At 41.5% G+C, this 25,703-nt stretch overlaps 2 protein-coding genes across 3 annotated transcripts; one reads left to right on the top strand and one right to left on the bottom strand.

Moving 5' to 3' along the window:
* On the top strand, nt 1-11,155 carry LOC139408734 (gamma-glutamyltransferase 5b). 2 transcript variants are annotated; one of them, XR_011634316.1, is made up of 13 exons: nt 1-746; nt 4,046-4,173; nt 4,291-4,386; nt 4,664-4,859; nt 5,589-5,749; nt 5,913-6,059; nt 6,187-6,317; nt 6,404-6,588; nt 6,803-6,894; nt 7,032-7,144; nt 7,310-7,420; nt 7,778-8,761; nt 8,865-11,155. XR_011634316.1 is itself a non-coding variant. In XM_071152989.1 (12 exons), exons 1-12 carry the CDS (start codon nt 568-570, stop codon nt 7,922-7,924), a joined length of 1,686 nt encoding a protein of 561 aa, XP_071009090.1. In that variant the 5' UTR covers nt 407-567; the 3' UTR covers nt 7,925-8,794. The 2 variants fall into 2 exon arrangements, 1 of the variants encoding a protein (XP_071009090.1); XM_071152989.1 differs by lacking the exon at nt 8,865-11,155 and having other exon boundaries at nt 407-746; nt 7,778-8,794.
* A 257-nt stretch (nt 11,156-11,412) lies between these two features.
* On the bottom strand, nt 11,413-25,508 carry LOC139408733 (glutathione hydrolase 1 proenzyme-like). Its single transcript, XM_071152988.1, has 14 exons — nt 25,459-25,508; nt 16,931-17,101; nt 16,444-16,574; nt 16,205-16,294; nt 15,863-16,055; nt 15,520-15,680; nt 15,240-15,389; nt 14,034-14,170; nt 12,831-13,018; nt 12,616-12,743; nt 12,381-12,496; nt 12,156-12,269; nt 11,931-12,070; nt 11,413-11,702 (listed from the first exon to the last, which is right to left on the bottom strand). The coding sequence occupies exons 2-14, from the start codon at nt 17,095-17,097 to the stop codon at nt 11,546-11,548; spliced, it is 1,872 nt and encodes a 623-aa protein (XP_071009089.1). The 5' UTR covers nt 17,098-17,101; nt 25,459-25,508; the 3' UTR covers nt 11,413-11,545.
* Between the last annotated feature and the right edge of the window lie 195 nt (nt 25,509-25,703).

The raw sequence follows: 25,703 nt of genomic DNA on the forward strand, positions 1-25,703 counted from the left end.
ACGTCTTGCAGGAACGCGCTCGCCGGCCAAGCACACGCACTGTCGTGGATGCAAGGTCCGATCACTTCTGACACCAATGTAATGAAACAGGCAGGGAGCAGGTCTCGAATCCTCGACCTTCTAGCCCGAGGTCCGGCGCGCTATCGACTGTGCCGCAAAAGCATGCTCGTGCGGCAGAGTCGATTTCCGCGCTTATAAACCCAGGGTCGTTACACTAATATATGTATTTATTTCATTTTTCGTGGACCCCCTGCAGTGCTTCCGTCTGCGGACCCCCGGTTGAACACCCTGGTTTAAAACATGGATGAAGATAAGCCTATGAAATGTATAATATGCCACATTCCCTATGATGTCATCTAATATCTGAAGTCTCAAGAGAATACCATATTTACTTTAACTTCTTGAGGACTGATTTCTTTTATTTTTTTTACGCGTGGGGGAGGGGGATTTGGTGCATAAATTGGAGGGCTCATTGGCTACTGTACCACGCGCCCCTGTGACGGGACTATACAATACCATTCTCCGCTGGGCAGAAAGTGCTCTTGGAAAAGTTTTACTCCTGAAAGTATGGCCAGATATAAGCCCTGGCAGTTTGGTTGTTGTCTCTGTATTGGTTTATTGGGTGCTATAATATCCATTTGTCTCTGCATAGCCTTCGATGTATTTATCCACCGAGGATGCTCGGAGGACACCTTCAAGAACGCGGCGGTTTCTGCGGACTCTCAACTTTGCTCAGAGATTGGCAGGTAAAGTAGAGTACGCTTGCTTTGCATAGTTAGATACGCTCTTAGAAAAAAAGGGTTCCAAAACGGTTCTTCAGCTGTCCCCATTGGAGAATCATTTTTGGTTTAAAGTAGAACCCATTTTGGTTCCAGGTAGAACTCTTTTGGTTTCCATGTAGAACCCTTTCCACAGAGTACTACATGGAACCGAAAAGGGTTCTTCCTGGAACCAAAAATAGTTATTCAAAAGGTTATCCTATGGGGACAGCTGAAAGCACCTTTTTTTTCTAAGAAGGTACAGCTTGTGAGGTACATCTTATTTGAAGTTTTCACTGTTATCAATAGGTGTTTGGTCTAAACAGGTGTTTGATGGTTCTGTAAAATGGCTCAACTGGTCTCTTTAGGCTACAGGTTCAAGCCATGTGCCTTATCCTGTACTGTACAACATACATTGAAATGTCAATATTGCAGGGATACTCAATCTTTACTGCAGGCATTAGAATCTTTGTAGACTATTTATTTTCAACCGAGCCAAGGTGCAGTGAGATATAAGATGTAGACTAGTGAACTGTAAACGGATTAAGAGATTTGATAGTCTGTCATGGAGATTATGGGCTGAAGAACATTTCATTGAATTGCATTGAACCCAGGTGACTTGATTCAACTGTGACTGATCAGATCTATAGCTTTACTTGTATTACAAAAAAACAAATCAAGTGTGCCAGTCAACGGCAATGTCTGTAAATTCAGAAAATGTCCTACAATAAACATTTGTTATGTTTTTTTATCTGTGACTTTTCCCATGTATTTTAAGCACACAGACATGTTTTGTGTATTCAATGGCTTGAGCTTTACATTCCTTCGATATAATCCCTAACTTGGCATTACCATTTTGTTAATGTGAGGGCTACCATGACCTTAAATAAGTAGCATCAAATCAAGCTTGAAGTCAGCTCCCCAAGCAACAGAAAATATTCAGCTTTGTTAGCTGAACAGGTAGTGGTAGAGCACACACCATGCTTTTCTGTGTTGAAGGTCATAATATGTCCCCTATTGGCAAGATGCATCCAGCGAGCAAATAATTACAGGAAAGAAAATTAGGAAAGGAAAAATGAAGTGAGGAAAGAGCGCTAGGAAAGGTGGAAAGGAGCTAGGACAGGAAAGTAGATAAGGAAAGGGAGGAAAAGGAAGCTTGAAAAGAAAGGAGATAAGGAAAGAGAGTTGGGGAACGAGGAGAGGAAAGGGAGGCTGGGAAGTTGAAAAAGTTAGATCCCATGCTTTAAAACGCTCAGGATAAATTATGTAAATGAGTTCTCATGTATGTGATAGGGATTAACCGCAGCCAGTAAATGGCGATATTATAGGTTATAGTGACAGGCTAGTTTTAGTGACAGGTTGCTGCGGGGCTGCAGCTAGATACTATTACGATCAGCTGCAAAAGTTGTCGCTCTTCAGCAATCCTTTTCATTCTTCAGTTGTGTGAAACTATCTTTATCCTTCGCAAACAATGAGACATGAAGACACTCTAGGGGTACAGATTACCCAACATGCACCACCTGACTGGAGGAGAGAGGATGTAAGGACTGTTATAGTTGGACATACTTCTGTTTGGTGGGACATTTGCACTGAATGTACATGTATAAACCAAACAAGCTGTGTGATGACACCATGGCCTCAGATCCCCATTACTGTCCCCTTTATTGTTGTTTAACAAAGAGAGGAAATGAGAAAGGACACAAGGCTTTTAATACCTGAGTCATAATATTTTTATGACCCTATTTTAATGACCCGGAAAAGTCCCACCAGACATCAATAAGGGGTCCTGGCTTTCATCTGGATTCACTTGGTCAGTCTTTATCATGGAAAGAACCAGTGTTCTTATTGTTCTGTATGTTCACTGTAGATGTAGGATCTTTTTCACCAGTGAGCCCATGTCAAAAATGATGTTCCATTAACAGGAAATGGCGAGACAACAGTAGAAACAGATAGAATTGCAGTGAATGCTTCACTTGACCCTGTGTTCTTAGACTGAGGAGAAAAGTCTTCAAAAGTTTTGAATTCTACTCCCATAGAGAGAGGTTAAATAGGCATATTCGATTATTTTACTGAGTCCTCTTTGCTTTCTATCTGAAATATATATTTTTTCTTCATTCAATGACCCCCAGGCAAATTCATCAGTTGGCAAATGTTTGTCATCCTCAGTGATTATGACCATCTTTAATGTAACCCTGATCAAACCTCTGATTTAAAATATCCATATGTAAAAATAAAAAAAACTTCCTCAAACGACCAAAGTGAAAACAAGGACCCATATAAAAGTAACGTGTTAGATATGATGAGTGGTATTCAGAAATAGTCGGTTTCCTCTGTTAGCTGTGCTCTGGGGGTTGAGACATGGTGCATGGCCCAAACTTGCCTCTTGGCATGGGATTTGTCATTCTGACTTTCTCTTGAACATAACATAACTTAAGTTTCAGTGAAATTACTCAACTACAGGAAGCTGTGAAGTGCGTGTGTGTGCGTGTAGCCTATGTTCACACAGTCAGTGTTACCCTGTCAAGTATTGTTTATAGTGGAGCATTGAAGTTATACTGTAATGCAGGGTATCCCAAACTCTGTCCTCAGGACCCCAAGCGGTGCATATTTTGGTTTTTGCCCTAACACTACACAGCTAATCAACTAATCATCAAGCTTTGATCATTTAAATCAACTGTGCAGTGCATCGTGGAAATTCTAACCAATAAGGAGAGACTTTGTTATTTCTTCAAACAATTATACTTACAACATTGATTAATTATAGCAATAATGGAGCTGGTCAACGAACCACCCCGTCGGTGATTAGTTGAGAGCCCGATGATACAGGAAATGCTGATGTGTTATATACTAGACCTAAAAATGCTAAGTCATGGTTCGTTCCACCCCTCCCCAGCAGACCAGGGCATCGTAAGCTACCTTGTTTTCTTCTTGTGGCTGTGTGTATCGGGTGTGTGAGGTCATAGTGCACAAACAAGTGATAACGTTAGTTCTGTTGCTCCTCTCTGTTCAAGCCAGCATCTGTTCACCTCATATCTCCACACAGAGTCAAAGTGGAAAAATGCCTGCTCCTTCTTACAAGACAGTGGACATTTACAGCGCATGTGCATAACAAAGTTAACCATTAAGAAATATTAAATTCATTACATTGTCTCTGCTAAACAAGCATAAAGAGGTTATACAGGATTTTTCCCCTTACAAGTGTTAGGGCAAAAACCAAAACATGCACCCCTTGGGGTCCTGAGGACCGAGTTTGGGAAAAGCTGCTGTAATATGTGCTGTGTTTCCAGAGACATACTGCTAGAAGGAGGGTCGGCAGTAGATGGGGCCATTGCAGCTCTGTTGTGCACCTCACTGGTCAACCCTCAGAGCATGGGCCTGGGAGGAGGCTCTATATTTACTGTTAGGGATACATTTGGTGAGTCTGTTCTTTACTGTTCTTTGCTTCTGTGTTACTATACCGTGTAGGGTTTAGACAATAATGTTTGTGGTGGAATTGTGTGACCTCTACATCTCTTTATCAATCTATTCTTAGGTAAGGTGAAAACCTTCAGTTCGAGAGAGACTGTCCCACAGTTATTCAAAGCTGATCTGCTGAAGGGCTGTCCCACATCTGTCACATTTATCACAGGTAGGTAGACTTGCCAATCGGTGGAGGAATGAATGAATGGCTTGATGGAAGGATCAGTATTCAGTATGAATATGTAAACATTGCATGACAACAACTGATTCAAATTACTCCAAGACCACTAAAGTAGAAATTACTTTTAGTCTTTCTTACATCAAATGTGAACAAACCACAAGCCCATTTCTGTAACCCTTTAATATTGCTCTCTGTCCTGGAGTGTGGCATCACGTCTCTTCTCGCTTGTGCTTTACGCCTCTTCTGACTCTGTGGCCCCTGGTAGGTAGTCAATGGATTGGCGTTCCTGGAGAGTTGCGTGGGTATGAGGTGGTTCACAGACAGTATGGGAAGCTGCCCTGGGCCAGGCTGTTTGAGCCCACCATTAGACTGGCCAGAGAGGGATTCCCTCTGCCGCCCTTCCTGGGACGCCTCCTTAACTTCCCAATCATAGAAAACCTGGTGAAAGCAACATCACTCTGGTAGTACAACATCTCACACTGACACACAGGAACTCAAATGTGTTCCATTTGTTTTCATTCTAACTGTACTCCTTCCTAAAACAGGCATTCTCCCAAATTAAAAGTCAACCAAGTTGTTTCAAAGTGCATTTATCTCAGTCAGAGAAGTCCAAATATCCTGCCAGATATCCTGTCCTATTACCCTAGCAATGAAGCTAATAATAAACTTGCTCTGCTGTAGTCTTTATCTGTTGGCTCAGACCAAGTTCTCATCCGTATGGTTGTGCGGTACTATACACAGACAGACTGCAGAGGCTTTCCTAAAGCCCAGCCCTGGGATTAACATCAAAGGGGGTTGTATCCCCTCAGCTCCCCGCTCTCCTCCCCTCTCTCCTCCTCTTACAGAACAGAAGTCTAAGCAGTAGCACAAGATCTGCATAGAGAAAGTGCCCTTGGCACCCCAGCAGACGGACAGGGGGATTCACATATACTCAGGGATAATTTGAGATGCTAATGAGTTTCCACAAGCTGCTTAGGAAGGGAGATATTTATGAAATTAGGTGGTAAACAGAGATGTAATGTTTGTTGGCGGTAGCTACTTCTCTGTTCTATCTCTGTAATCCAGTGAAGTCGCTTAACATCCAAGTAATAGGCTATGGCATTGGCTACATGTGCATGTTTATGTTTGTTCTATTGTCTTTTCCCAGTTTATGGTTGCTATGGTATAATGAATGCATTCCCCTCTTCCAGTGAGGTGTTCTGCAACAAGAACAAAACGGTGCTGGGCATGGGGGACATATTGAAGTTCCCTAAGCTGGCGGAAACCATGGAAACCATTGCAGAACAAGGAGCAGATGCCTTTTATACTGGCCAAATTGGACTTGACTTGATCCAAGATGTAAAAGCAGCAGGTGGGTGAGGTTTGTATGTGTAAATGAGAGAGAGCGAGAGGGAGAAAGAAGGAAGGAACAAATTATATCCCCCAAAAATGTATATGAAAACTCCAGCTTGTTATGTTTTCTTGTCTGGATTGCTCACATGGATAGACATACTTTGTTCCCCATTATATTTTAGGTGGGACCCTAACCATGGAGGATCTGAAGTCATTCCAAGTCAGAGTGGAAGATGCCTGGACTGTTCCTCTGGGAGATTACCAGATGCACATCCCTCCACCTCCAGCAGGGGGAGCCATGCTTGCCTTTATTCTCAACATCATTAAAGGTGCATGATCAAATACTTTCTCAAGTCTTTCAACTCAAATCATCGTGGTAGCTCATCATTGAACAGTTCCAAAATGTCCCTTCATCGAGTAGTAGAGATTTGAATGGCTGTTTGTGACCTTTCCCAGGGTTTCATTTCACCCCCAGGTCCATGGAGGGGGACCAGAAGGTCCTAACCTATCACTGCTACATTGAGGCAGCTAAATTTGCTACCGGACAGAGGAGACGCGTCCGCGATCCTGTCTTCAACCCTAAAAAAGTAAGGATCTGAGAAGAACGGCCTCTCTTTAAGTGTATTCTGTACTTTTCACCCACTAATTTGTGAAATATTTTTTTGTCATGTAGGATGCATCGTATATGGTGGACTCAGATTTTGCTGATCGGATCAGGTTATTGATCAGTAAAAACCGTACCTATAACAACTCCTACTACAACATCACACCTTCCCCTGACCGCTTTGGGACCACACACGTGTCAGTCCTGGCTGAAGATGGATCTGCAGTCTCTGTCACAAGCACCATCAACCAAATGTGAACCTCTACCCTCGCTGAGATAGAGAACATTACAGAACAGTAGCTACATCCCTCTAAATAGAATACTGTCTACTGTATTAGAACACAATCTCCTTCTAAATATGAATAGGAGGACAGTCCTGACGGCAAACCAACCAGCTAACACTGCAGCTTTTGGAGTTGTGTACTCTTCACTTGGCTAACAAAACAGTCTTTCTTTCTCTCCTCGCAGTTTTGGTGCAGCGATTTACTCTCCTAGAACAGGCATCATCCTTAACAATGAGCTGGCGGATTTCTGTTTTAGAGCAGAGAGAGTCAGTGCAGGTAGATGAAATGTTTTTAAATGAATGTATCACTTAGGCCTACCTGTCTAACCTCTAACTGGTATTCATGGGGTGATATCTTATTATATAAGTCTATGGGTGATATCTGTGTATATGATTATATCTAATTTCTCACAGGTGAACAACCTCCCTCTTCAATGGCTCCAGCTATACTGAGCTCCAGCTCTGGAAAGAATACCCTTGTAATTGGGGGATCTGGGGGCAGCATGATCACCACCGCCATGGCCCTGGTGAGTCTAGATTACATTTCTACCAGTTTTACAAGTCTGACTGTTCCTTCTCCACCCATTACCTTCTGAAAAACTGAGAAAGGAATCCATAGGGCCTCATCAAATACATCCATCTCGCTCTCTTTCACGCTCTCGCTCGCTCTCTTTCTTTCTCTCTCCTTTCAGTCAATCATGAACCACCTTTGGTTGGGGATGAGTTTGAAAGAGGCCATTGCTGCTCCTGTAGTGTTTGTTGACGGCAACAACAACGTGAACTTTGAGCCTGCCTTTGATAAGGTAATTCCCATGTTCGTATCCTCTCAGTAAACCAATGAAAATGACAGCCAAGGTCACTGCAATTGACTGCCTGAGAGCAGTGACCATTTGAGAAAAGTAAGGAACTTGTATGTCAGCCCTGTATTAAAGAACATAAATGGTTAAAGGAAAGTTTGATAAATAAAAACAGATACCAATTTCAAGAAACATTCTCTCCGCAATATTAAGCTGATCCACCTCTAAAAAATGTATATTTTTATTTTTTAAATGTACACTGTGTAAGTGTTGCTTCATCGCAATCAAACCATAATGTGGAATAGGTAAGGATTGCGAGTGGTGCTTGTTTTACCATAACTAACTGTCTGTCTGTGCTTTCAGTCTGTGATAGAGGCCCTAAAGGTAATTGGACACAGAGTGACAGACTACCCATACTTCTTCAACGTGGTCAATGCTGTGGCCAAGGAGGACAAATGCATCACAGCTGTGTCAGACGGCAGAAAGCAGGGCAAAGCTGCTGGCTACTGACCAATAGAAAACCAGGACATTAAGAGGTTCCCGGGACCAGGTGTTCCCTTACTCAGGTCTACAGCCAAATAGTGGGCCTCAGGACACTGCAGTAGATCCAAGGGGATCATCATTTTAGTGAGATGTATTTTTATAGTTCATTTATCTTTATATATTTAACCAACAGTCCAAGAGCCTTATTCTAAACCAACAGTCCAAGAGCCTTAAGAAGAATCAAATGTGCCTCTTGACGTAATAGTTTGGGCTTTTTTGGGGGGCCTCTCACTTTGGCACTCAAATGGATGGAGTTTCACATTTTACAAAGTACATACAGTGCATATTTGTTCTTGAGGACTTACTGCACAGTACACATACAGTATAGTGAGGTCCTGAAGGAACTGACATGGGAACAGAAGGTCAGTACTGCCTGTCAGCCTGTGGTATCATGGGGCTCTTGCTGTGACCACAAGGACCTGTCAGATTCAGGCAGAACATGTAACAACACAATCCTCCAAGTTCATTTATTAGTCCTTCTCTGGAGTGTAGTAGCAATACTCTGAGACTTACACTTTCATTAAGATAAAACAGGCTTTCTGCAGCCCCCTTTCACAGTACATTGTAATAGAATCAACATCTGAAATAGCAAGTCAATCGGTTAGAGGGGCTGAATGAATTCTGGTGCGATAGTGATAGTGTGCAATCTTGCAAAAGCTTTAATGGCACGTATTACCAAAATGTGAAAAGTAATGAGCACTGATGTTGATACTGTGAGAGTACTGTGCTAGCTTTTTATGTATTTAATTGACCTCACCAAGGCCTGTTGTCACAAATGTACAGATTTATATAGGTCCCCTCCAGGTCTATTAAAACTTCAACCAGTGTTAACTTTCAGCATGTTGTGTCTGAGATGAATACTAATTAGTTCTATTTTTTCTGTTTGCCCTAAAAGAGGTGAGAACAGCCCCCCCCCCCCCCCCCCTCCCGACAGAGACAAAGGCAATAGTAATGAGATGTGTTTCAATAGTGGAGCTTATGAATGAGTAATGATCTCCAAAGTGGATCCTCCCAGGCGCTAGATGTGAATTATGAAAACATGCAAATCTGCTACCCAGTGTTAGGTGCTGGTGTCTGGTGTTCATGTGGGATAATTTGGAGTAAAGGAGCTCAGTCTTTGGTATGTGGCAGAGTGTTTCATCAGGTTTAGCTGAATGACAGTAAGGCTCTCGTGAATCAGACCATCTTGAACACTCGTGGAAATGCTTGACTAAAGCCTTAATCAACTCTCCAATACAGCATATTCTCTGTCCAGGGCATGCCAAAGCTGTAAAATAGTTGTTAAAAGCTTTGCCTCGTGGTTTTGTCTCTTTTGTATCCTGCTCTCCAAAGGTTTAAGTGCTTTATGGTCCTTTCCCTCCACTAATACAGTGAGAGATGTGGTATGACCCTGTCAGAAGAGACAGTATTGTTGAGGTCATGTCATGAGCGTTTACTGAACTCTTGTTGGTGGGAAATGATTGTTAAAGTCATAAACTGTAGCTCTGCAGCACTTTGCCCCGTTGTTCATAGTACGTCACATAGACTATGTCCAGAACATGACGCTAAAGACAATAGACACAGGTTCAATATTTTCTGACAGACCTTGTCCCTTTTTGTTTGCTATATTTGGTCATAGAGTATATGGTCTATGCTACACATTCACTATATCCCTGATATGGTGCCACTGAGAATAGTTTCCGGTTTGGTTTACATTAGTTTTCTTGTTATCCTCTATGCTATTATGGCATAATGGTTTCATGTTTACTGTCCAAATAACATGCATCAAGTAAACACATGCAATATATAGTTTTTTGAAAACGTGTGGGGAAAAAGTTATGTAACACTTAGCCTTACAAGATAAAAAATGATCATCAATAAATGTGTTGTTGGTGGTTTAGCAAATAGATATCTGGTAGTTTATACAGTGCTTTTGGAAAGTATTCAGACCCCTTGACTTTTTCCACATTTCTTAACGTAACAGCCTTGTTTAAAATGTATTAAATTGTTTTTTTCCCCCCATCAATCTACACACAATACCCCAATAATGACGAAGCAAAAACAGGTTTTTAGAAATGTTTGCAAATGTAAAAACTCAAATATCACATTAGCATAAGTATTCAGTCCCTTTACTCACTACTTTGTTGAAGCTCCTTTGGCAGCGATTACAGCCTTGAGTCTTCTTGGGTATGATGCTACAGTACAAGCTTGGCACACCTGTATTTGGGGAGTTTCTCCCATTCTTCTTTGCAGATCCTCTCAAGCTCTGTTAGGTTGGATGGGGAGTGTCACTGCGCAGCTATTGTCAGGTCTCTCCAGAGATGTTCGATCGGGTTCAAGTCCAGGCTCTGGCTGGGCCACTCAGGGACATTCAGAGACTTATTCCAAAACCGCATTGTCTTGGCTGTGTGCTTAGTGTCGTTGTCCAGTTGTAAGGTGAACATTCGCACCAGTCTGAGCGCTCTGGAGCAGGTTTTCATCAAGGATCTCTCTGTACTCTGAAGCTCTGTCAGTGACCATTGGGTTCTTGGTAATCTCCCTGACCAACGCCTTTCTCCCCTGATTGCTCAGCTCTAGGAAGAGTCTTGGTGGTTCCAAACTTCTTCCATTTAAGAATTATTGAGGCCACTGTGTTCTTGGGGACCTTCAATGCTGCAGAAATGTTTTGGGTACCCTTCCCCAGATCTATGCCTCATCACAATCCTGTCTCGGAGCTCTACGGACAATTCCTTCAACCTCATGGCTTTGTTTTTGCTCTGACATGCACTGTCAGCTGTGGGACCTTTTATATAGACAGGTGTGTGAATTTACCACAGATGGACTCCAATCAAGTTGTAGAAACATCTCAAGGATGATCAATGGAAACAGGATGCACCTGAACTCAATTTCGAGTCTCATAGCAAAGGGTCTGAATACTTATGTAAATATGGTATTTCTATTGTTTAAAAAAATATATATATATAATCAATTTTAGAATAAGGCTGTGGGCGAATCTATTTATTAGTATAGCCTACATGGTGTATTTTACCAACATAAATTAACAAATGGTAAACAAACATTGCACTTTGCAGTCGTATCATGAGAACAATTGAACCATGAAGTAAGCCCTCTGTTATTATTTTAAACTTTGTTTCTGTCTTCCTGTGTTTTCATTGTTGGTCAATGCTTATAAGATTGTTGCAGTCTTGTTAACATTACATCATAAAACTGTTATATGGGTATGGCTTGTGAATTATTAATCTTGAACCAATAACATGTCTTCTCAAAAGCAACACAAATAATATATATATATTTCTTTTACAGAATATAACATTTGGTTTAAGGCAAACCGTGATTATAATAATCTATTATCTCAAAATGAAAATCCTGACTGAAAATCCATGAAAGATTGCAGTGAAAGAAAAACATTGATATAGTGTTGGCACAGTTACTAAGAAATATTGAGATGGTACAGATAGTACCGCAGAGTGGAGGAGGACTGTGGAGAATGAATAGCTCTATCTCAGGATCTGGATCTCAGACTGAGGCACTGGAGGGATAGGAGACGTTGGAGGGTAGCTTCTCTCCACTTTCTTATGACACCAATGAGGGGAAAAAGGTGACCCTGGCTTACCAGAGAGGACTAAGGTCATACTGTAGGTCGTAGGTCTTTGCTGAGATGACAGGAATCTGAATGTTTTTCTCTTGGTTTGTAATATAGTCTATAGAGTAGGGCCAGGACGATACCAATATCGCGAAGCGGATTAACTTCTTCAGGAAAACAGCCCTAATGTTGGAAACAAATATCATTATGTTGTCATCCAGAGTCCGATGTATATTCGTGTATTCATTTTTGCCATGGAAAAAATATTGCGATACTGGTATTGTCACAGCCTTATTGTAGAGGTGGCTTTCATCTGAATCATAAGCCCAATCAGCCAGCCTGTCTGTGGGAGCAGAGGTGTGTGGTTTGCCTCAGTTCTTGGGAGCAGGGGTCTGTGGTTGGTCTCAGTACCCAGCAGCGTAGCCCCATTTCCTGGGGTCAGATTCAGCTTGGAGCTGGTCTCCCTGGCGCAGCACTGCCTGAACCACAGCCCCTGTGGCTGTCAGGAACTCTGTCTCATGGTTCTTCAAAGCCAGACCTGCCATCACCATCTGTAAGGAAAGCTTACTCATTGTGACACTCCTTTTTATGCACTGTGGAGTATGTGAATTCACTGTCGTCAATCTTCTAACCCACCTCGTCAAACCCCGGCTCTCCCAGTGTAGTGTTAGGACTCAGCTGGTTGTGGATTCTAGGATCTGCCACAGCTTTCTTCAGGTCGTAGTTAAAGAACAGCGTGTTGAGAATCACCTGCAGAATGAACAGCCAACAATTCAGTCACAGACGACAACTTGGTAGAATGCAAAGAAAGTATTAGAGTACTTTCACACAGCAATGACAGGGCATTGTAGCCTGATGTACCGTGGCAGTTGCCGTGGTGATCTTTGTTCCTCCTGAGCCCCCCACCACCATCTTGACATTGTTGTTCCTCTTGTCAAAGAGAATGGCTGGACACATAGAAGACAAGGGCCTCTTACCTGGGGAGAGATAACAAGGCAGTTAGGCCCATCCTTACCCACCACCAAGTACCAATTTCTGCTATTAGAGCCGGGTGGTGAACTGAAAAGTGTGGCGTCTGTACACATGTAGCCCTTACCTGGTCTGATGAAGTTGTTTGGTGAAGGAGGCACTCCAAAGCCATTGGTGATGAGAGGGGAGCTGAAGTCATCCATCTCATTGTTGAGGAGGATTCCTGTAGATTGTGACATGACTTTGGAGCCAAAACTAAGGAGGAAATAGAAAAGAATGATAATGAGGACTAGCTCCAGTTCATTTTTCTAATCAAATGTTTAACTGGAACATGATTCCTACAATTGATTGATGGTGCTGGTGGCTGCCACTGCACTCCCATCCTCTGCCACCACAGACAGATGTGCTGTCCCGTGGTTCTCGGGGACAAAGTAGTCTGGCTCATAGTAGTTCATGTGATGGGTGGTATCATCTGTAATCTTCTGACGGAGGGCATCGGCAAAGTAATCTGAGGTCATGTTGCGGATGAGCTGAAGAGGCGAGGGGACAAGAGAATGAGTCTCAAATGAATGCCCAATAATAAAACTAACCATTTAGAACAGTCTAGAATGATGAAGCTGTACTGGTTTGCATTTACAGAAATTCCAACATAGCACCTGTACAAATAGTCTCTTGGTAGACAGAAGTTCATTTCAATCAATAATCCAATCAACTCTCTTATGTGAGCATGTTTAATAAAAGGGCTTACCAAGAAAACAGGATTTCAATGTTGCTTCATCTATGATCAGGCTATTAGCTGGCCAAATGTAGGCTACATTAAAAGTGCAATACTTTTAATATAACCATGTGTTAGTGTGGGTTTTCAGTGAATTTATGTAAATCACGAAGCTCATCTGTATTTCCTTTGGTGCAGGAATAGGGGTTAAACTATGATTTTTCATTGTCCTCGTTTCCATAATGTCGCCATGATTGTTTGTGTCTCTCTGCCACTGTTTTCACAGACACCCAAATATCACCTTTGTTTATTTTGATATGGGCCTATTAATCAACGAGACACCTGATATTTGTTACTATTATTCTGTGTCATTATTAGCCATTGACACTGTTATTGTTTAATTTCACATTGGTTGTGTCTCAATAGGCCACTCGGCTAAAAATAGGAGTTGAGTGCAATTGTTGGGTCAGTCACCTGTAACTGCTCATCCAATGGATTAAAGCTGAGAAAAATAAATCCCTGCCTTTTTTGTTGAGTGCTCCAACTCCTTTCTACTTCGAATTAGTCCTTCTGTAAGTTTTTCTTGGCAAGCCCTTTTGTTGGATTTTTTGGCATTGTTACCAAGCATCCCTCTTACCTTTATTTATTTGCTGTAGCTCGGAGGCCTACCTGAAATCATATCCATATTAACTGTCTCCAATGAACATGAACTTATTGACCCATGACATTCCAACACATACAGTACTATGAGCCGTTGATTGAATATGATCAGTAAGTGATTGAGAGTACTATTGAATATAAACTCTGGGGAAGATGGGGGTGAGACTTACATCAGAGATGCTGAGGAAGTTTGGATCTCCCAGCATGCTTCGCTTGGCGTAAGCAAATCGGAAGGCCTCAACCATGCGGTGGTACGTGAGGATCTTCTTCTCAGTGCTGGAGACACTGTCTGAGGTGAAGTTGTATCCTGAAAACAGTAACCAGTTCAACCATAGGCACCATCTTTACATTTATTAAACAATAATAGAGTACGTTCAATTTGATCAGGTGAAGTTGACATTCAAAGGGTTTTACTCTCGATATAAAAGTTCTGTTCATTCTGTTTCCCTATTCCAGACTCTCGGTGTTAGAACTGTTTTAGCTCACAGCCATAGAGGAGGAGAGGATGGGAAAAAACGAAAGAGAACTGTAACCAAATGGAATTGTTTGATGAATTTCAGCTGACAGGCAGTAGCAGAAGTCATGGAGAACTGTCAGGATGAAGGGCTTGAGCGGGCCCTGGCATGCCAGTGTTATGTGATTCCCCCACCACTCGTCTGTGTCCAATTAGAGGTAAATTGGTCAGATTAGTGTTTGCGGTAGAGGCAGAGAGCCACTGTAAGTGGGGCGGCCAGGCAGAGGAGCCACAGGAAGAGACGGTTTAGTTTAATTAGGTCGTTTAAATACTCTGGAATAAAGTTTCCATCTAATCCCTTGACAGACACTGTCATATTATATAGCTACTGTACTGGGAACCAGCAGAGAGAGGGAGTCTGGAGGAAGTACTCTATTGACTAGATATCCAATAGGCATTAATGTGAAGCTGAAACAGAGCTGGGGATGAGAAGAGGAGATGTATTTTTACACACCAATTACTGGTCAGTCAGCAGCACCACCACCGAACAGAAGGTGGTTATCTATCTGAATATGCATGGTCAAGAGAGAGACATGGAGCATACAGTAACGGGATGAGATAGACCAGGGCTGCTATAATGGTAATGAACAGTTCAGCATCATTTTCCGCAGTTAACAGTGCTGACGGAGCACCAGGCCTGCAGAGCAGAGTGCCTCGGGTGTGATGGCTCAGAAAACAATTATCTTTGGTTCTTAATTACTCCTATCTGGAGCAGCTGCCACATCTCTAATACATTTGTACTGTAGCACGAGAGTGACAGGCTGTCCAAATGTGACTCAAATATTTTTCCAAACCTCCTTAAATAGAACAGCCACAGTTTGATGTTGAATTACAACTCTGTGTCATCAGGTTGAAGACTTACCATCCAGGATGTTGAGCATGAGGGACAGGACAGGGCCACTGGCTGGGGCGTTGGGCACATACATGATGTACTCCCCCACATTAGAATTGAGAGGATTCTCATCCAAAAAAGGCTTGTAGTTCTTTAGGTCATCCAGTGTGATGATACCATCTGAAACACATACCGGTAAACAGACAATAAGACACTGTTTCTGTTAAGATGTTCAGCCAGCAGACCCTGAATGAAATTCAATCAAAATTGCGGTTTGTTAATATTTGGTAGATATAAGGGAGAAGCCAACCTGCTGACTGAATGTCCCTCACAAGGTTCTCTGCCAGTGGGCCTTCGTAAAAAGCATTAGGCCCCTCATTTGCTATTGTTTCATAGGTGTCAGCAAGTTTAGTAAAGGTGATGGTGTCATTTTCCTTCAGGATGGCACCATTTTTGTCACAAAACACCTCACTTAAAGAGAGACCAAAAACAGAGATGTCAGAGACAACATATGAGACACTGAGCTCTCATGTTTGGGAATAAGGGCAAAAATCATCTTAAAAGGGGATTATCTCCTCATGTGAAAACTTGACCCTCTGTACAGTAACTCAGATCACCACTCCATATTATGTCTCCCCTCTAGGCATTCTTACCATAAAGCTGTGTCACTAGTGATGGTTTTTCTGTTCTTGGAGATAGCAGTGGCCAATGCCCTGCCCAAAGGAAAGCCCTTCCGTGCCAACTGGATTGCAGGCTGGAACAGCTCTCTCCATGGCAATTTTCCATGGCGATCGTGTGCCAGCTCGTACCCACGGATCTCCCCTGGTATGGCGATGGACAACCCTCCTGCCAAACGTTACTGCCAAACATTACTGCCAAACGTTCCTGTACAACTCTTATCTCTGTATCTTTGACTCTTATCGCAAGGCCATCACTCATTGTAAAAATACGCCTTTCATCCATTTTCTGGTGTTAGGTAACTGGTAAAACATTACCTTTCTTGGCTAACTGAGTGCTATTCCCAAACATGTCCTCTGTCGCGGTGGCGGGAGCCGTCTCCCTGGAATCAATGGTCTCTACCTTTCCTTTGAAGGAAGTCAAAATCATCTTTTGAACATCACACCAAGGTTTTACATTTCCTGTTTTTAGTTCAGGCGTCATTGTTGGAATTGTTGACATCAATAAAGATAAATATGGTGTAGTTTTAAGTCAAGGATTAGGGCTCTGACTGTACCAGTTTTGGCATCATAGATAGTGAAGAAGAGTCCTCCACCAATGCCCATGCTGTGGGCGTTCATCAGCCCAACACACAGCAAGGCAGCAATAGATGCATCCACTGCAGAGCCACCTTTTTGCAATGTGTCTCTGAGATTTACAGACACACCCACGCAGAAAAAAGTTTATATTCAGTGGCCCTAATTTGCATACAAATGCACTAGTTCATAAAGAAACAGCAGGCAGTTTACACAGACAAAATTAATTATCATGACAAAATGGGAAGGATTTGAGATGATGGATGAACATAAATAGACTCAGAAGCAGGAGCATATATATGTTCAGACCAAGAAAAAGTTATTAGGCCTGCTTGGAACAGCATGCTTTGAAACCGGTATCTTTGTGTCTGGATGTCTACAAAAACATTTCAATGAGTCAATTGTTGGTGTGGAAATGTATGAGACTGGTACTGTATATACTGTATGTGTTTGCGTGAGAGTTCTTACCTGCCGATTTCTGAGCATGGGCCAGCATCAGTTGCCACGGCAGCCCTGGAGTAGGAATGGTCATTTGAGGTCGACCTGCTCCCCAGCCCAAAGAACACACCCACGAAGGTGCTCACGGCAGCCACCAGCAGCACCACCAGACCCACCACTATGGACTTATGGACCATCTTTCTGTCAGGGAAACACAGGACATCATATTACAGTCAATCTCAAATGAAGGGAGTTATATAAACACATAGAAACACCCCCACACAAAAGTACTCTCAAAATTGCAAAACACATGAGCAAAGGCAAAAGACAGTGCATCACAATTGTACAGTGTGAGTTGTTGGTCAATTCTTACATTCTGTTCAGATATGAAACCATGCCATTACTACTAATCTCACTCCTCACTGACACAAATGACTGATGACTGGCTAAAATTCATTTATAATAATACGATTGTGGTAGCTTTTTAGTTGGACTTCAGTGCAGCTTTTGATATTATTGATAATAACCTATTGCTGAAAACACTTAAGTGTTATGGATTTACATCCTCTGCCTTATCATGGATTGAGAGTTAACTATCTAACAGAGCACATAGGGTTTTCGTTAATGGAAGCCTCTCTAATGCAATTACAGTTGAGTGTGGTGTACCGCATGGCAGCAGGCTTGGGCCATTATTGTTTTTCTGTTTTTACTAATGACTTTCCGCTGACCTTGAATAAAGCCAGTGTGTCTATGTACACTGACAATTTAACAGCATACATGTCAGCTATGACATTAAAATAAATAACTGACACCCTTAACATAGAGCTCCAGTCAGTTTTAGAATGGGTAACTAGCTGGTGCTAAATATATTTTAAAAAGCAACGTTTTTGGAACAAATCACTCACTCAAACCTAAACCTCTAGATATATATCTAGATATATTATTGAATAATGTGGTGATTGAGCAAGTTGAGGAGACTAAACTGCTGGGTGTAACCCTAGATAACAAGATGTCATATAGACTGAATGGTTGCTAAAATGAGAAGAGGTCTGTCCATGATAAGGCTTGTTTTGCTTTCTTCACATTGCTTTCTTCACATCTCAGTCAACCTATTTTTGTCGCACCTGGCCTACTGCCCAGTTGTATGGTCAGGTGTGGCAAAGAAGGACATAGGCAAACTGCAGTTGATCCAGAACAGAGCAGCAGGTATTGCACTTAGATGTAGTAACATGAGAGTGAATGTCAGTAACATGCATGTCAATCTCTCCTGGCTCAAAGTTGATATGTTGAAGGCACCGATCTGTCTGTTCAAGTAGTTGGCACACATTTCGGACACTCATCTGTACCACACAAAACATGCAACCAGAGGTCTCTTCAAAGATTCCAGGTCCAGAACAGAGGCTGGAAAACGCACAGTATTAAATAAAGCCATGACTACATGAAACTCTCTGCCACCCGAGATAACCCAAGCAAGCATTAAAACCAGATTCAAAACCAGATAAAATAACTCCCCATCGGCACGATGGGGACTGTGAAGAGACACAGATACTTTTATGTATTTTGTATTCTATTATGTATTATAATGATATGTGATACTTGGTTGTCTCACCTGGCTATCTTGAGATGGGAGCATCTGCTAAATGACTAAATTGTGATGTAAATGTAGCGCAATGTACAGTCATCTATTTCATTTGTTTTGTTTTGAGTTCTGTTTGCCTCGGCAGCAGCTAATTGGAGATCCTAATAAATACTAATACTACTACTACTCAACAGTGTCCTAACCTTATCTAGAGAGTAAACACAATAGTACTCCTTTCAGTATATCAACCCAACAAGATACACTTTTCCCCTAACTTCACTGAGCAAAAATATAAACGCAGCTTGTAAAGTGTTGGTCCCATGTATCATGATCTGAAATAAAAGATGCTATAAATGTTCAATATGCACAAATGTATTTACATCCCTGTTAGTGAGCATTTCTCCTTTACCAACATAATCCATCTACCTGACAGGTGTGGTATATCAATAAGCTTATTAAACAGCATGATCATTACACAGGTGCACCTTGTGCCAGGGACAATAAAAGGCCACTCTAAAATGTGCAGTTTTGTAACACAACACAATGCCACAGATGTCTCAAGTTTTGAGGGAGTTTGTAATTGGCATGCTGACTGCAAGAATGTCCACCAGATCTGTTGCCAGAGAATTTAATATTAATTTCTCTACCATAAGCCACCTCTAACATAATTTAGAGCAGCACGTCCAACTGGCCTCAAAAACGCAGACCAATTATAACCACGCCACCCCAGAACTTCCACATCTGGCTTCTTCAGCTGCAAGATCGTCTGACACCAGCCAATCGGAGAGCAGATGAACCAGAGGAGTATTTCAGTCTGTAATAAAGCCCTTTTGTTGGAAAACAATAATTCTGACTGGCCGAGCCTGGTTTCCCAGTGGGTGAGCCTGGCCCCCAAGTGGGTGGGCTTATGCTCTCCCAGGCCCACACATGGATGTGCCTCTGTCCATTCATGAAAATCGCTAGATTAGGGCCTATTTAAACGATTTAAATTGACGGATTTCATTAAATGAACTGTAACAGTAAAATCGTTGAAATTGTTGCATGATGCATTGTCACGTCCTGACCATAGAGAGCCTTTATTTTCTATGGTGGAGTAGGTCAGGGCGTGACTGGGGGGTTAGTCTAGTTTATATTTTCTATGCGGGGTTCTAGGTAGTTTTTTCTATGTTGGGGTTTTGGTTTGATTCCCAATTAGAGGCAGCTGGCTATCATTGTCTCTAATTGGGGATCATACTTAAGTAGCATTTTTTCCACCTGTGGGTTATGGGATATTGTTTATGTTTTGAGTTAGTGTTGTAGTCACGGTTCGTTGGTTGTTAGTTTATTGTTTATTGTTTTGTCTTTGCTAAAGTTTCACTTCTTTAATAAATTATGTGGAACTCTGATACTGGGTTTACACAGGCATCCCAACTCTGATTTCTTTGCCTAAATATTTGCAAAAGATCTGATTTGATTGGTCAGAAGACCAATTATTGGCATAATATCTGAATTTGTCAGCCTGTGTAAACCAGGTCCACTTACTGAGGGCAAGGTTCACTTGACTAAAGAATGTAATAAAAAGAGGCATATTTATTTAAAAACAGGCATAAATATTTTATCAAATTTGATTCTGACCATGGGGCAATGCTAATCACAAGCTTTGACATGTTGCGATAAGAAAGTTAAACATATTTATATCAAACAGTCACACAGATGTGCCATTGGTGAGAGGGTAGTCTCTACCTTTTGAAAAGGAAGGTTGTTTTTGGAGAAAAAAAATGTAATCTAGCTGGTTGGCAATTTAAATTCAGATAAGAGCCTTTTGATGTACTTAATGAGAATTTTCCAAAGCTTTTTTAAATGTATTTTTATTTAACCTCTCTAGGGCAGGCGTTCTGCTAGCGGAGCCCCTCCACAACATTCTGCTGAAAAGGCAGCATGCGAAATTCAAAAATATTTTTTTTAAATATGTAACTTTCACACATTAACAAGTCCAGTACAGCAAATGAAAGATAAACATCTTGTTTATCTACCCATAGTTTCTCATTTAAAAAATGCTTTACAGCGAAAGCACAACATATGATTATGTTAGGTTATAGCCAAGTCAAAAAAACACAGCCATTTTTCCAGCCAAAGAGAGGAGTCACAAAAAGCAGAAATATAGATCAAATTAATCACTAACCTTTGATGATCTTCATCAGATGACACTCATAGGACATCACGTTACCCAATACATGTATGTTTTGTTCGATAATGTGCATATTTATATCCAAAACCTCAGTTTACATTGGTGCCTTACGTGCAGTAATGTTTTGATTCCAAAACATCCGGTGATTTTGCAGAAATACTCATAATAAACATTGTTAAAAGATACAACTGTTATTCACAGAATTAAAGATAGACTTCTTCTTAATGCAACCGCTGTGTCAGATTTCAAAAAAACTTTACGGAAAAAGCATAATCTGAGAACGGCGCTCAGAACCCAAAACAACCAGAGGAATATCCGCCATTTTGGAGTCAACAAAAGTTAGAAACAACACCATAAATATTCACTTACCTTTGATGATCTTCATCAGAAGACACTCCCAGGAATCCCAGTTTGACAATAAATGACTGATTTGTTCCATAAAGTTCCATAAAGTCCATCATTTATGTCCAAATAGCCACTTGTTGTTAGCATGTTCAGCCCAGTAATCCATGATTCGCAGGCACTTCGTCCAGACAAAAACTCAAAAAGTTCCGTTACAGTCCTTTAGAAACATATCAAACGATGTATGGAATCAATCTTTAGGATGTTTTTAACATAACACATCAATAATGTTACAACCGGAGAATTCCTTTGTCTGAAGAAAAGCACTGGAAAGAGAGGTAACTCTGTCGGGAGTGCGCTCAGTGCGCTCTGTTGGTCATGAGACCAAGGCCAAGGCCAGACCACTGACTCAAAGAGGTCATGAGCCCCTCCTTTATAGTAGAATCCTCATTCAAGTTTCTAAAGACGGTTGACATCTAGTGGAAGCCGTAGGAAGTGCAATTTTGTCCATATCTCAATGTGTATTCGGTAGGCCAAGCTTTGAAAAACTACAAACCTCAGATGTCCCACCTCCTGGTTGGATTTTTCTCAGGTTTTTGCCTGCCATATGAGTTCTGTTATACTCACAGACATCATTCAAACAGTTTTAGAAACTTCAGAGTGTTTTCTATCCAATACTAATAATACTATGCATATATTAGCATCTGGGACAGAGTAGGAGGCAGTTCACTCTGGGCTCGCTATTCATCCAAAAGTGGAAATGCTGCCCCCTATCCCAAAAGAGTTTAACTAAGTAAGTCAGTTAAGAACAAATTCTTATTTACAACGGCGGCCTAGGAACAGTGGGTTAATTTCCTTGTTCCGGGGCAGAACAACTGATTTTTACCTTGTCAGCTCAGGGATTCGATCTAGCAACCTTTCAGTTACTGGCCCAACACTCTAGCCACTAGGCTACTTGCCACCACAGCTTGCACTGTACTGTATAGATATTGGAGAAATAGTGCATTCGGAAAGTATTCAGACCCTTCCCTTAATCCATATTTTGTTACGTTACAGCCTAATTCTAAAATGGATTAAATATTTTTTTCCCTCATCAATCTACACACAATACCCCATAATCACAAAGCGAAAATGTTATTTATTTTTTATACAGTAATTACACAAATATTCAGACACTGTGCTATGAGACTTGAAATTGAGCTCATGTGCATCCTGTTTCCATTGGTCATCCTTGAGATGTTTCTACAACTTGATTGGAGTCCACCTGTGGTAAATTCAATTGATTGGACATGATTTGGAAAGGCCCACACCTGTCTTTATAAGGTTCCACAGTTGACAGTGCACGCCAGAGCAAAAAAACAAGTTATGAGGTTGAAGGAATTGTCCGTAGAGCTCCAAGACAGGATTGTGTCGAGGCACAGATCTGGAGAAGGGTACCAAAACATTTCTGAAGCATTGAAAGGTCCCCAAGAACACAGTGGCCTCAATCATTCTTAAATGGAAGACGTTTGGAACCACCAAGACTCTTCCTATATCTGGCCGTCTGGCCAAACTGAGGAAACAGTTGAGAAGAGCCTTCGTCAGGGAGGTGACCAAGAACCCGATGGTTACTCTGACAGGGCTCCAGAGTTCCTCTGTGGATATGGGAGAACCTTCCAGGAGGACAACCATCACTGCAGCACTCCACCAATCAGGCCTTTATGGTACAGTGTCCAGACAGAAGCCACTCCTCAGTAAAAGGCACATGACAGCCTGCTTGGAGTTTGACAAAAGGACTCTCAGACCATGAGAAACAAGATTCTCAAGTCTGATGACACCAAGATTGAACTATTTTTCCTTACTGCCAAGTGTCACATCTGGAGGAAACCTGGCACCATCCCTAAGGTGAAGCTTGGTGGTGGTAGAATTATGATGTGGTGATGTTTTTCAGAGGAAGGGACTAGGAGTCTAGTCAGGATTGAGGTAAAGATAAACGAAGCAAAGTAGAGAGATCCTTGATTAAAACCTGCTCCATAGCACTCAGGACCTCAGACTGGGGCAAAGGTTCACCTTCCAACAGGACAACAACACTAAGCACACAGACAAGACAACGCAGGAGTGGCTTCAGAACAAGTCTCTGAATGTCTTTGAGGGACCCAGCCAGAGCCCGGACTTGAACCCGAACGCTCCCGATGCAACTTGACAGAGCTTGAGAGGATCTGCAAATAAGAATGGGAGAACCTCCCCAAATACAGGTGTGCCAATCTTGTAGCATCATACCCAAGAAGACTCTAGGCTGTAATCACTGCCAAGGTGCTTCAACAAAGTACAGAGTAAAGGGTCTGAATACTTATGTAAATGTAATATTTCATTTTTTTTAAATATTTTTTTTACATTTGCCACCATTGCTAAAAACCTGTGTTTTCATTTGTCATTATGGGTTATTGTGTAGATTGAGGGGGGGAAACGATTTAATCAATTTCAGAATAAGGCTGTAACGTAACAAAATGTGGAAAAAGTCAAGGGGTCTGAATAATTTTGGAATGCACTGTACAGTACTGCATAGAGCTGCAACAATTTCTTGACGGCAGCAACTTCTTGATTTTAGGAATCTTTACTTTAGTATCCGAAACCATCTCTAAATGAATTTCCTGGTGATCCATAAGTCAAAATCTTATAGTCCCCCTTTGATGCTCTTTCCATGACGAAGACTGACCAGGTGAAAGCTATGATCCCTTATTGATGTCGCTTGTTAAATCCACTTCAAACACTGCAGATGAAGGGGACGAGACAGATTAAATAAGTATTTTCAAGCCTTGAGACAGTTGAGACATGGATTGTGTATGTGTGTCATTCAGAGATTGAAAAAGATGTAAGCACCTTTGAACAAGGTATGGTAGTAGGTGCCAGGCACACCGGTTTGATTGTGTCAAGAACTGCAACGCTTCTGGGGTTTTCAATCTCAACAGTTTCCCATGTGCATCTATAATGGTCCACCGTCCAAAGGACATCCAGGCAACTTGACACAACTGTGGGAAGTATTGGAGTCAACATAGGCCAGCATCCCTGTGGAACGCTTTTGACACCTTGAGAGTTCATGCCCCGACAAATTGAGGAAGGTGTTTTGTACACTTTGTGTAAGTAATAACAGCAGAGCGAATAAGTAGGCCAAAGTAAAATGGGGAAAAAACAGGCACTCTTCAAGTGTGACTATTTCAAATCAACCAGTCATAACCCACACTATACAAGACTGACCAACAAGAGATTTAAAAAAACAACTTTGTTCTGTGCCCATTCAGTAACACATCTATTTTTGGGGGTGTGGTTTATTGTGTATCTCTTTGTGTTTGAAGAAACACTTTTGAATTTCAAATAAAAAATGTTTTATTGATTTATATTATTTGAATTAGCAGCATATGATAAGCAACATGTGATAAGCATTTTTCTTTATTTTGACATTTTTAAGCAACATGTAATAAACAACATTTATGGGGAATGTCTGTGTCTGTGTTGAATACAGAGCAGATTTGATACTTTAACAACAACAGTCGATGAAAATGATATGCTCTTTATCGCTGTGTCACATTCATCGGTAGATACTAGCACCAGGTGTAGGTGAGTTACTGTTGAATGTAGGATGATAAATTCACATACAGACACATCTCATCTTCAGTGGGCAACAGTGAACAGTCACCCACGCACCAAACTGCCCATTTAGTGTTGCCAAAAGATATGACCCGTTCTAGCTGACCATAACTCTCTCACCATTGCACATGATCACAACTCACATACACAACCCCCATCGTTACATACTGTCATCTGCAATGCTTTAAATAACATAGAAACACATTATGTTTTCAAACCCTTTTTATTTGACAAATGTCATATCATAAGCTACCAATTACCCATCATTGTTAAGGAAGAATATTTCCACTGAGATGCAGACTTTTTCCAAGGACTGACTGACACTATTAGCTATTTAGTTAAGGACATTTGGTAAATATATAGACACTGAATCATTTATTGACTTGACTGTTTCCCAGTAACAGAGAGACCTGTTAATTGTTAGAAAAGCGCGGATGTGTTGCCTGCATCAAACCCTACCTCACTGCAGAACTGTAGCTACAATATATGTGAGCACACTGTAATGCAGCACATCCCTCTCTGTGAAGCTTGTGCTGCCTGCAGCCAACAAAATTAAACCAGCAACACAAAAGACTGGAATTTCTCAGCCAGATAATACCTCCCTTCAGTGCTATGTATTTACTGCCATGCAAATTCCTCAGCCTTCAAAGCAACAGCGTTCAACGCATGTAACATCTCTGGACACTTCCTTTAGCTTATGTAGCACAGGTGCAGTTGATGAAAATACACAAACCAATCAGACTGAGTTATTCCCTGTCCTCACTCTTTATAGCATTTTTGTTGTTGTTGTTGCCACGATTGAGCCATCCATCACCCAAATAGTAAAAGATCAGATCCTTCTCTTACCTTGGTGTCTCTCAGGCCTCTGGAACAGACTGGTTGCCAGTGGGTTTCTCACAGTCCTCTGAGCAAGTTTGAGCAGTACATAGCACCATGTAGGCAATAGCTCTCAATGTGTAACTATTACAATGCCATTAAACATTAACCTACGCCTCCATAAAAGCACCTCATCGGTGGTACTGTGGCAAAAGCAGACAGGAACATTCAGAAAACATAAAAATAAGACCCACCTCTCTTATGAGGGAATTCAT

Source organism: Oncorhynchus clarkii, chromosome 5 (genome assembly GCF_045791955.1).
Source record: "Oncorhynchus clarkii lewisi isolate Uvic-CL-2024 chromosome 5, UVic_Ocla_1.0, whole genome shotgun sequence".
Lineage (NCBI taxonomy): Eukaryota > Metazoa > Chordata > Actinopteri > Salmoniformes > Salmonidae > Oncorhynchus > Oncorhynchus clarkii.

Bases quoted from the DNA above. Each gene is read 5' to 3' on its own strand.
- LOC139408734 (XM_071152989.1), top strand. From the start codon at position 568: ATGGCCAGATATAAGCCCTGGCAGTTTGGTTGTTGTCTCTGTATTGGT. The intron at 4,860-5,588 runs GTAGTACAACAT...CCCCTCTTCCAG, and splicing joins GTGAAAGCAACATCACTCTG to TGAGGTGTTCTGCAACAAGA. The intron at 6,060-6,186 runs GTGCATGATCAA...GACCTTTCCCAG, and splicing joins TATTCTCAACATCATTAAAG to GGTTTCATTTCACCCCCAGG.
- LOC139408733 (XM_071152988.1), bottom strand. From the start codon at position 17,097: ATGGTCCATAAGTCCATAGTGGTGGGTCTGGTGGTGCTGCTGGTGGCT. The intron at 16,056-16,204 runs GTAATGTTTTAC...AACGTTTGGCAG, and splicing joins CACTCAGTTAGCCAAGAAAG to GAGGGTTGTCCATCGCCATA. The intron at 11,703-11,930 runs GTACTGAGACCA...TTCCAACATTAG, and splicing joins AAATGGGGCTACGCTGCTGG to GGCTGTTTTCCTGAAGAAGT.